This window comes from Rattus norvegicus, chromosome 14, assembly GCF_021556685.1.
Source record: "Rattus norvegicus strain SHRSP/BbbUtx chromosome 14, alternate assembly SHRSP_T2T, whole genome shotgun sequence".
In the NCBI taxonomy this organism is placed as follows: domain Eukaryota; kingdom Metazoa; phylum Chordata; class Mammalia; order Rodentia; family Muridae; genus Rattus; species Rattus norvegicus.
Genome location: NC_141547.1, coordinates 6,091,737 through 6,103,882, shown reverse-complemented (window position 1 = coordinate 6,103,882; position 12,146 = coordinate 6,091,737). Strand labels below are relative to the sequence as shown.

General features: G+C 47.4%; 1 protein-coding gene across 11 annotated transcripts in view; it reads left to right on the top strand.

The window, feature by feature from the left end:
- Positions 1–12,146, top strand: part of Ptpn13 (protein tyrosine phosphatase, non-receptor type 13) — a 174,295-nt gene that overhangs the window by 139,613 nt on the left and 22,536 nt on the right. For all 11 annotated transcript variants that reach the window (NM_001100789.1, XM_087584017.1, XM_087584016.1 and 8 more), the window contains 6 exon segments: positions 359–536; positions 3,564–3,722; positions 4,838–5,009; positions 5,108–5,318; positions 8,348–8,418; positions 10,492–10,553. In NM_001100789.1, coding sequence (NP_001094259.1) covers positions 359–536; positions 3,564–3,722; positions 4,838–5,009; positions 5,108–5,318; positions 8,348–8,418; positions 10,492–10,553 — 853 coding nt within the window.

The window sequence follows — 12,146 nt, the reverse complement described above, 5'->3', positions numbered from 1 at the left end:
AAGAATAAGACGTTTGTTCTTACTTCTCCTTGTCTTACTGGGTCGGAGTACAATTTAGATCCCGATCACATTAGCTTCCATGTTGAATAACATCTAGGAACAGAAAGTACACTTCCAGCCTGCCTTACCGTCCTTAGGTAGCCTACAGAGCTTATGCAAAGTTGAACCTGCACGGAAAGTAGTTAGAAATAGTAACCCACAGTAGACGTTGAATAAATCGATCGTCTAAATACAGATGAAAGCCAGTGAGGGTCCAGTGAGAAACCAGGGACATCTGTCAACCATTTTCTGCCTTGGCACAAACTAAAGATTGGCCCTGAAATGTATCCACAGATGGTCTCGTTTCTTGTCTCTGTAGCCGTCTTCCTCATCCACTGGACGTGAGCCCGGGACAGATCCGCCAGCCCCCGGCAGAGTGTGCTCCCTCTGACTCCCCTGGGAAACACCTTACACATCTCGCTTCTCAGCTGCACAAAGAGGAAAACATGACAGCTTTGAAGAATGACTTGGGAAACCACCTTGAGGATTCTGAGCTGGTAAGCTGCCTTCTCTGTGTTACACACTGTGAACCAACTTGCGTTTTTCTCAACAAAGTTACAGACATGTGCCTTTTCTATTGGAGAAAGAGCTGTGCTGTAGACTAGCTTAGAGTACACATACTAAATGAATGATACCCCTCTCTGACGTTCCCCCGTGAGAATAAGGGGACGATAAACATGACTGTGTGTCACCCTGACCCTCTCACTGCCTTGCTGCCATTTTGGCAGACGTCCACAGACAAATGACCCACCTCTTGTGATTCCTGGGGCTTTGGCTGTCCAGTGGGCTGCCAACTTCAGAAGACTGGGAACAAATGTGTGTGCATGTGTACACATGTGCACGTGGAAGAGTGTTCGTGCCAGTGTGTGTGTCTGTGCACATGCATGTGGAGACCAGAGGTCAGCCTCAGACAGTGTTTCTCTATTGCCATTCATTTGGACTCTTTATTAATCTTTATTCTTTGGATATTTATTTATTTATTTATTTATTTATTTATTTAATTTAATCAATCCTGGTTGCAGTTTCCTCTCCTCCCCTCCTGATGCCTCCCTGAACCTCTCCTCTCCCCGAGTCCTCTCATTCTCTCCTCCCTTTCTCTTCAGAAAAGAGCAGGCCTCCCACGGTATCAACCAACCTTGACATAGCAAGCTGCCTTAAGACTAGGCCCCTCCTCCTCTCCTATGAAGGCTGGATGAGGCAACTCAGTAGGAGGAAAGGGTTCCAAAGGCAAGCAACAGAGTCAGACTCAGCCCCTACTCTCACTGTTAGAGTCCCACCAGAAGACCAAGCTACACAAGTGTACTCTGTGTTCAGAGGCCTAGGTCAGTCCCATACAGACTCCCTGGTTGGTGGTTTGACTAGAGAGATGGCTTAGCCATTAAAGGCTCACAACTAAAACTCGAAGAGGACTTGATACACATGTGAAGTATATCCTAGCCACAGTCACCTACCCTCATTCCTCACCCCACTTTCCACCCAGACCCACCTCATTTCTACCCAAGCTCAAGTGCCCCTCTTTTTTTCTAGATAACCCACCAAGTTCCACTTATGCACCCATTTACTCATGGATGTGGGGCCTCCCATTGGAGCACGGTTGACCCACCAGTTGCCACACCCTTAAAACTGACTCTCCCTCCCCCATCACCTGCCAATGACTTGGGGCCGGACACTCACGAGTCCCTCCCTCCATGCTGCGGGGCGGCCTGGCTCGTCTTGTCATGGGTACCACAGATGATATGAATTCATGAATACAGTGGCCCTGGAGTGCCCAGAAGGCACAGCTTCACTCTGGTTCTTCCCGACCCCTAGCACACCCTTCCACAGCGTTCCCTGAACCTTGGGGAAAGGGCCGTATAATATAGATGTCCCATTTATTTCTGAACAGTCCACACACATAGTCTCTGTAATTTGGCCAGTGGTGGATATCTGTATTAATTACTTTTCACAGTACAAAGAAACTTCTCTGATAGGGTCTAAAAGCTATGCCGACATTTAGGTATAGAGGTAACAAATTTAGAGGGCAGATTGTCCGTTTACCAAAATAACAGTCGTAGGTTGATGCCTGGAGGCTGTGATGGCTCCAGCAATGTGTTCCTGGTCTGACCTACAGCACTGGGAATGCACTCTTATTGCATGGGCCCCAGATCTAACCAGAGAGCATTTGGCTGCTCCCATAACACTTGTCCCACTGTTGCACCATGGTGTGTCTTACCTTGCCAGTCACTGTTGTAACTTACCAAGTTCCCAGCTGGATAAGACTTTTGGTGTCGTTAACCCTGGCATTCTGCCCAGCACCCCTCGGTTCCGTGAACGCTCCCCAGCAGGGAGGAGACTTCCTGGGCAGTAACAACCTGACTTCCATGTCCTGTGTCTAAGTATGTGGTGTCCTCAGCAGTTGGTCTGACCATTAACTTCTGGTACAGAATCAAGAGCAATGGCCATAGCTTGTGTTGTTTGGTTTGGGGGGAGGGGGGTTCCTCTGGGACATGCATGACTAACAACCAACTCATGGGCAGCCAACCCCTGCCAACCCCCACACTTGGCACTGAGCTTCTGACGGACTATGATTTCTGGAATTCCAATTAAAACTCTTCTCATGGAAAAAAAAAAAAACATGCACATATGAACTGCATAAAGCAGCAGATTTCCATATGAGTTTTTAACATCCTTAATGCTAGTTAATAGTTAACCCTGTCCTACCCCCTCTTCGACCCTACCCTCCCACCCCAGTTTAACCCACACAGACTCATTTTATTAAAGTCTTAAACTTTCTAAGCCTGCAAATCAAGCTCAGGAAAAAATTTCAAGAATGATAGTTCCTTTAATTGAACCAAAAGTCAGCCTTTTGCACAGTTTATTAGCTGCGTCACGAGTGTTTATGTCATAACCCCATAAACCAGGTAAAGGGAAGAGGAGAGGCACCTGTGATCTCGTCACCTCAGGCTATAAATACCTTGGACCAAAGAGCCCTTCCATAATGTTCATTTTCAGATAATCATAGGCGTGCATGTGTCAGACAGACAGACAGACAGACAAGATGAGTGGGTATGCATCTTCATCTGAGCATTTTCAGTTTCATCCGTAGCAATAAACTCTGTCATTGGCCACATAAGCATCGTCCCCCTCCCAACTAAAGTCTTTTTTTTTTTAAAGATTTATTCATTTATCATATACAAGTACACTGTTGCTGTCTTCAGACACACCAGAAGAGGGCATCGGATCCCATTACAGATGGTTGGGAGCCACCATGTGGTTGCTGGGAATTGAACTCAGGACCTCTGGAACGCAGTCAGTGCCCTTAACCGCTGAGCCATCTCTCCAGAATATAACTTTATACTTCAACATATGTATGTTACATGCTTGTAAAGAAAAGAACTTTATATCTAGAGTTGAGAAGACTTTTCACTTGGCTGAGTTATAAGATTTGGGCTTTCTTGTCTCTTAACCAAGGGCAGAAATATTCATACGTGTTTGTCTGGGGGAGAAAGAGGACAACCTTAAGTCGATCTGTGTTCTTTCTCTAGGAAGTAGAGCTTCTCATTACCCTGGTTAAATCGGAAAAAGGAAGTCTGGGTTTCACAGTAACCAAAGGCAGTCAGAGTATTGGCTGTTATGTCCATGATGTCATACAGGATCCAGCCAAAGGTGATGGAAGGCTAAGGCCTGGAGACCGGCTTGTAAAGGTGAGACACTGAGGGGCTGCAGGCATCATGCACACAGTCGACACACAGGCGTAGATACATGCAAAACACTCAGATGCTCAAAGTAAAGTAATACGTTTTAAAGCGAGACAGTTGAGGGGGATGGAGACGTTTTTACAATTGTGACCGGCTGTCTTAATCCATTTTTTTATTACTATCATGAAATAACTTACAGGAGCTAACTTAAGAAAGAGAAGTTCGGTTATCTCACAGCGTGGGAGCTTTAAAGACTTGGTACCAGCAGCTAGCCCAAGTGAAGGCCTCATACCCGTGTGAGAGGAAGAGATCACATCTCAGGAGGATGCCAGAGAGTCTGGGGTCCCGCTGCTCCCTCTGCAGGCACACCTCCAGGCTAGTCAGTGGCTTCACTGTCACACAGAGGACCTAGCCTCTAACACGTGAGCCACATCCAGACCATAGCCATGACCAAAAGCAAGTCAGCACTGGGAAGGAAGGCAGCTGAGTTATGACAGTTTCCCTAGTTTGATTTCCTTCCCCACCACTTTAAAACTAAAGGCATTGGCGAGGCACAATGCACTCGCCTGGCGTCTGCCTCAGCACTTGGCGGGTAGAGACCGTCGGATCAGGAATACGAGGTCACTCTTGACTACATAACAAGTTCAGCGTGAGACCCAGTCTCCAAAGGAGGTGGCAGGGACTAGGGATGTGGCTCAATTGGTAGTTCATGTGCATGCATAGCTTGCACAGAGCCCTGGATTCTGGCCACTCTGGAAAACTAACATGGTGGCACCCACCTGTAGTCCCAGCAGTGGGATGTGAAGGCACAGAGGGGTCGGATCCTTTTCCACTACAGCCTTTATATACACAGATTCGTGGGAATTGCTGCAAGTTGCTTCTTAAACTGAAAGTCCTCTCGCCAGTTCCTTAAATTCTAGAGGGCAGTGAAATATGCATTTGTTAGCAACTTGACCTCATTCATAATGGCTTGATCCTTGCTTCTCTCATCTCTGCGGGGAAAGAGATCCTCATAAATTACAGACTGCCTCACCGTGAATCTCTCACTGGCTACTGTAGGTTATAATCACATGGCCTTTTCCAAGAATCAACTCTTAGCTTGCCCCTCTATCCTTCTGCAGGTTAACGACGCAGATGTTACAAACATGACCCACACCGATGCGGTAAATCTGCTGCGAGCTGCGCCCAAAACTGTCCGACTAGTTATAGGGCGGATTCTAGAGTTACCCAGGATGCCCGTGTTTCCCCATTTGCTGCCTGACATCACAGTCACGTGCCACGGAGAGGAGTTGGGTAAGAAAAATCGCCAAGTTCGGTCAGTGCGACTTTGGCGCATAATTTAAAAGTAAAACTCCTGGGACTGAGAAATAATTGTTTCTTGGTCTTTGAAGGATTTTCTCTCTCCGGAGGCCGTGGCAGTCCCCACGGAGTGGTGTATATCAGTGATATCAACCCGAGGTCAGCTGCAGCTGTGGACTGCAGTCTCCAGCTGTTAGACATCATCCATTATGTGAACGGAGTCAGCACACATGGAATGACCTTGGAAGAAGCAAACAGGGCCTTGGACCTCTCCCTTCCTTCAGTGGTGCTGAAAGTAACAAGGTACTGGGCTGTAGTCCTCAGCCTTGTGGTGTGTAGCATGCACAAGGTACAGCATTGGTGTGTAAGCGTGCAGTTCAGTCCTTGACTGTACCTGTACTCTCATTCAGACATTACAGAATACTAATTCACAGCCAACAAAAGAGTAACCTTAGAACAGAGTTCCTGACAGTCTAGAAGCCACCTGGGGAAGTGCTAATAGGCAATTAGCACACATCAGAATGTCCTCAGTTGCATGGCCTGGAAAGTGGACTTGTAGGAGGCGTCAGGTTGCCCTCGGCTGTTTGCCGTTATCTCTGCTGTAGCTTTGTTCTCTGTGGTGGCCCGATGACTGCCGCTCCAGCTGTGTTTCTCACACCGCTCTCCATCTAGAGCCACCCTCAAGGAGGGATCCCCACTGCCACTGCTAGTAAACGTCTGTGCCCAGGCCTACCATACGGCCAACCCGGGAACTACAGGGGAAGACAGGAATAAACCGGGTGGCTTTGGGTGGCCACACCTCAGTCCTAGAACTCGGGTGGAATCTGCCCTCTTGGAGCTCACATCAGCTGGTGAGGCACAGAGGAGCCACACCCACAGCACCAAAGGCCAGCAGCAGCTTCCTTCACTTGTACAGAAGAACCGTTAGGAAATGTGGGCATCGATTTCCTGTGGCTCCTCTAACAAATCACCGTAAACAACACACGATGATCATCTCTGCGGGTTCGGAGATCAGAAATAGAAATGGATCTTCCTGGGATAGTCAGGGTGTCCGTTACGTTCCTTCTGTAGATTGTGAGAAGACTCCAGTTCTTGTGCTCCCCACTTTCCTTGGCTTCTTGCCCACCCGTGTTTAAAGGCAGCGCCTGCCGTACTCTTTGCTTCTGTTGCTCAGTCTCTGCATCGGACTTTGACTTTCCTGCCTATCTTTAACCTTCTAGGGCTCCAGCAATGACAACAGAATCCTCATAGTCCAAGCTAAGGTCTTATTTCTCGTGCTCTGTAAAGTGGCGTCTTCACAGCTGTCTGGACTCCAGCATAACCCTACGAGTCCAGACATCTTTGGGAAACATTCACCTCCCACAGTGCCCGTGAATCTAGGCTTTTGGAGACTAAACCGAGCTATGGAAGGGAAATTTGGCAGCTGTGTCTGAATATGGAAACCATTGATAAACTGCTTGTTCTTTTTAGATAATCCCTGCCCCGAATCTCCATGTGGATTGACACAGTTGTTTTCCTTAGCGACTGATAATAAGTTGGGGAAGGGAAGATATTTTGTGAAAATGAACCTCACTGCCAAGCCTAGTTATAGACTGAATGCTTGGCCTCAAAACCTTGGCTCTTGTCTCTACAAATGTCATAGTTAGGTCTCCACGTTCTTTCTTCCGCTCTCCCTGTCAACCTCCGGGCTTTTCCACCAGGCTTCTTTGTTCCCAGAAATAACAACTCTGAGACTAATTGTTTACCAAATGCTTAGTCCATAAGCTTCAGCTTGTTCTCTGACTATCCCTTTTATTCTAGCCTGAGTTCTACTATTGGTTCCCTCTCTTTGTCTTCTTACGTCCGTCTCCTCAGCGTCCCTATTTCCCAGACTTTTGTGAGATTGTTTGCTCTGACCATCTTTATAGTCCGCAATAAATAATGACACGATAAAGAAGCACGGACATTTGTGGTGACTGTATATCTCAGGAACTAAAAGAAGGTAGCATTTTCCTCAGTTAGTTGCAAGCTAATGGCCTGGAGCAGAAGATGTACCACAGGAAATAGACTTAACTGCCAATGGCCCAGCAAGCACATGATCTTGGTGTGGGTTCCACATGTGTCCAGAGGCCCTAGAGAAGGTGTGCTTAGGTCTGATGGAGAGCACAGGAGGGGATTATTGTTAGAGTGACCTCAGGAAAACCTCATTTCATAGCAGCCTATGAAGACAGCCTGGGTTGGTTGGTTGGCTTGGTTTGTTTAGTTAAAAGGATTCTCCATATCTCAGGATTGCTCCCTGCAAACATAACCTTGAGGGGTGACCCATGTCAAAGCTGAAAGGAGCTGGCATTCTCCAGCAGCCCAGCAACAGCATACAGGTGATGAGAGGTGTGGTATGAGGTGTCTGCCAACACAGTGTCCTTGTAGGTTTCCTTGAGTACACACAAGATGGCGTACTTCCCCCTATTCCCAGTGTGCTCGCTTTGGGGCTACTCTCAGCCTTAGGTAGTATTGGTTCTTAGAGTATAACGGTTTATTTCACCTCCATTTTCACTCTGAAAGAAAAGCATGTTCGCATCAGGCCTTACACATAAAATCATGTAAACTCTGCCTCCTGAGCGAACTCACCTTTGAACTGTCCACTGAATGACAGTGATGTAAGCTGTCAGTCATCACAGCCACCATGTTCCTAAGGGGGAAGGGCACTAGGCTGATGTGCTGGACTGACATTCGTTCTCAGAGCAGACATAAGTTGAGTGGTCGGGGCCTCCAGTCATTGACACTAGCAGTACTCAGCACTTGCTGGGTGTGGTTTACTCGCCTGTAACTCCGCATTGGAACCAAAAGCAAGAAGATTGACGGTTCACACAACCCTGCTACACAACAGACCTAAGGCCAGCCGAGGCTGAATAGAAGAAAATAGAAAAGGGAAAAGAAGAGAAAAAAGCCATCCCTAATTTTCTTTTATTATTTTCTTAACCTTTGTGAGGAGAGGCTGGGGAGCTGTGAGTGCGTCTCGCGTGACTGTAGATCACCCTCACTCTGCACTGTGTTTGGGAGAGGGCTTCTTGTTCACTGCTGCATACATCAGGCCAGCCTGCGAGTTTCCAGGATTGTTGGGATGTCCTCCATCCGCCCTCCATCTCACTGTGGGGGCGCTGGGGGTACAGTCACGCATGAAGAGGTCATTAAACCCTGTCCACACTTTGTGGGGTTCCCGGACTCAGCCCCTGTAAAGTGAAGCTTCTAAAACGTGGAGCACGTTTACAACATGGTCCAAAGGGTGTTTAAGCTATTTGAAACCCTTGTGATTGTTTTGGTTTTCCATTGTAATTCCTGTGTCTGTTGTACAGAGACGGTTGTCCCGTGGTGCCTTGTTCAACGAGATCTGCCATTTCTGCTCTCAGGCCCCTCGAAGCCAACGGTATGAACATTATTCTCACACGCTTTATGGAGAGGTGACTTTCTTCTTGGACAGCTGGTCAGATCCCATCATAAGCTGTGTATCTACCTTTCTAGGGTATTCTATAAGATCTGAGGGAAAATGCTCTCTTTAAGTGTTTACTTCGCTGAAACGCAGTGTATATGAGAAAATAGGAAAACACTGTAAACCACGAAATGCATGAGGGGCACTGAAGCCATGTCCTCAGGAGGTCCCATGTCCTCAGGAGGTCCCCATGCTTACAGGAGACTCCAGTTCCAACCAGTACAGCTCTAACGAACGGCAACCTAACGAGGCTGTTACAGCACAGCGGTGTCCCAGGGACCCGTCTGGGCATCGTGGATTTACCAACATAGAAACAACTCTCTGCCTCACATCGCAGTGCGGTGACAGGCAGCAGGAGAGCCGTAGCAGCCATTTTACTTAATACTTACTCTCCACAGAGCAGTCCTAGAAGTGATTTCATCCCCGTCATACCTGGGTAATTCTAGAGTTTCTGTTTGATCACTTCATAGAAAGAGAAACTGAGGCACCAAGAAGTTTGATAACTTTGCCGAAGCCCACAAAGTCAATACAGAACAGCAAGCCCAAAACGTAAACCCAGAAAACATGATTCCCACCTGTTTATGTAATCGGCACCTACAAACATAGCTTTTATTGCTCGCACACAGAGGGTGTGTGAACTAGGGCTTGGTACTTTGCACAGAGCGAGTCTTCCAGGTTTGCAGAGAGCAGCTTCTGAAGGCTAACGGCATGCTGGAAACCGTGCGGTTTGTCTGTTAGAGCTAAAGCTCCTGAAAGCCAGAGAGGTCCGTCCCCTGCTCTCGGTCAGTTCACTTTAGACAGACTAGCTCCTGCAACACCGAGACAAACATCTGCTGCTGCTTGCCTTTCGAGGGCCCCACACCTTTTTCACACCTCTGGATAGCACCTTGGGATCTGCGTTCTCTGACTTGGGTCCCACGTGACTAACTTCTTTGTGATCAAGAGGGTAAAAAGAATTACAGAGTAGGAGGGGGGAATTGTAAATAACCTGTCTGTGATTTCTTACAGTGTGTGGGAAGGATGGTTAGATCCAGTAGCTTACTATCAATAGGCTTTTAAAATTATTTTCCTAGAGTTCTGAAATGCTCTCTATATTGCTTTCAAATAAAGTGAAAAGATTCTTAGGGTCTTGATAACATTAATCATAAAGTTATAGAGATATATTCATAAGAATTCCACACCCTCCATCTTCCTGCCAGAATTACCTACAGGTCATTCTCAGCTAGAAACCCTAGAACTCATGTGCTGCCAAGAGGGAAAAGTCAGTATTGACCTAGAAATCCACTAAAGTACTTTTCCACGTGTCCACCCCATGGTGCCTGTGCTAAAGTGCTTTGTGAAATGAACAGAGTCCCTGCCACTCAGTAGCAGTGAGTGCAGTTCTGCACTTGTGACATTGTAATGCCAATCCCATGCAAGGGGAGTAGTTTCCATTCAGTGTCTCCTACCTGAATCATTCAGTTCCAAATGGCTTGTTATGTTTTGTGAGATATGGTACAGGATCTCCTTCTGAGGCCCAAGCTGGCTTCAAATTCATAGCAATCCTCCTGCCTCTCTGCCTCTGCCTCCCAAGTGCTGGAATTGCAGATGTAAGCAATACAGCTAGCTACAAATTTGTTGGTTGGTTGGGAGTTTGTTTTTCAAGACAGGGTTTCTCTGTGTAGCCCTGTCTATCCTGGAATTCACTTTGAGTTCAAAGCCAGCTTGGACTACAGAGAGCGACACCTGCCTCTGCTTCCCAAGCGCTAGGATTAAAGGAGTGCGCCCCCACCCCCACCCGGCTCCCAATCAGCTTTCATGTGAACCATTTTCTCTCCAGAATTTGACTCCCCTCCCCCTGGTGTGGTGGTACGCACCCATTTCCAGACCTTGGGGGATGGAGCGAGAGGGTGAGGCACTCGGGCATCCTCGTCTGTGCACGCTGAGGCCAGCCTGGGCCATGTGAGACCCATCTCCATGTGTGTCCGGTAGTTTCGGTTGTCTCATACCACCCTGTGCTCTTCCTTTCAGGTCTTAGCAGCATGGAGCCTTATGGACAGCCCGCACTCACGCCTAAGAAATCCTTCTCCAAGGCAAGAACGAAAGCTTTCTTTCATGTCGCATCTACTTTTAATAACCAGTGCGCTTAACGTTTCATACCAAATTGACTTCATAGTTAAATGTTCTTCAGACACACATGCTAATAGTAGGAATCTACTGTGATGAACTAACAGGCTTTGCTCACACTGTAAGCTCACACTGTAAGAGCCTTCGCACTGCACCCTCTGGCCTGTGGGCTCTTTCATGGCTAATGACTTTGATAAACGAGAGCCAGCATCTGGACGATCCCTTCACTTGTCTCTCGGAGTGTAGGAAGAGAAGCGTATCATTAAAACCGGAGTTGCCCTTGTGCACTAGTGTTAGCACAGCGGCCTGAGAAGGCTAAACCCATGACCCTGGTAAGGAGGGACAGCACGAGCCAAAGAAATGGATGCACGCATTCTGAACCACTCAGGGTCAGCACACAGACACCTGGAGTGATTTGCTCTGTGAGTTCCGCTCTGTGCTGTCTTTGCAGGCACTTGTGTACCCGTAAGCTCAGGTGATGTTTATCCTTATGACTGTCTTCCTTCCATGTTACGTGAGTTGTCAGAGGGGATCACGGCCAGCTTTTATTACGTTGAACCATTTTATCCTTTGCTGAGTTCATGCAGTCCAGTCCGCCCTTACTATCCAGGTGTGTGCACGCCTGACATCTAAAAGGCGTATCTTCACATGCGAAATGCTTCGCTTTTTAATAAGCTGAAAGAAGCCACGCCATCGCAACATGCTGTAGACATGAGCTGGGTTTGAACAGTCCGCAGAAGCCCATCCTGTGCCTGTCAGGCAGCACGTGCGGCCATGGTACACATACACATTCTAGGTAGCTGTCCCGAGACACATCGCAGCTGCAGCAGGAGCGCTGTGAGGGCAGGAAGGACTTGACCCAGGGTCGTCTGTGCTGTGCACGCTTCTCGTGTGCACCGTGCTGTAGCAGAGCTTGCCTCCCTGCTGATCCCGACCTCCAGCTTCACAGAGCTGCAGCAACTGAGTCTTCATGTTGTCCATGCCGGATGCCGTCGGTTTCCTTCTTAGATATCAGCGTGTGGAAAGAAGGAAGTGTAGAGTGTCGTTGAACCAATATCAAACCCTGGGATCGAGGACTTTTATTATTTGTGGGTGCCAACATTGCTGTTGGAATTAAAATGTTCCAAGAAGTCTCCTGGACAACATTCTGTCCTTGAGCACTAATGCCCCAAACGTGAATTTCTCATGAAAAACGGGATTCCACAACCAGTGATACTGTGGGTGTTACATCACCAGCTTATAGAATGTAATTCTGTCGTATCTAACTTCCTAGTAAAAGGAGTTTGGCCCTCAGAGCAAACCACAGCACATACTTACTAAGATTTAGTTTAGTCGTTCAATTTTACAGTTTATCCAAATTTACCTCTTTTTTTCTCTCTTTTTTTAATTTAAAATTTTTATTTATTTTCATTTTCTTTTATTGACCACAGATTTTGTTTTATACTATATATTCTGATCATTGTTCCCCACCCCCAGCTCTTCTGAGAGGACCCCGCCCACCTTCCCTCCTATCAGAATCCAATCCATCTGTCTCTCACTAGAAAACAAATAGTCCTCTA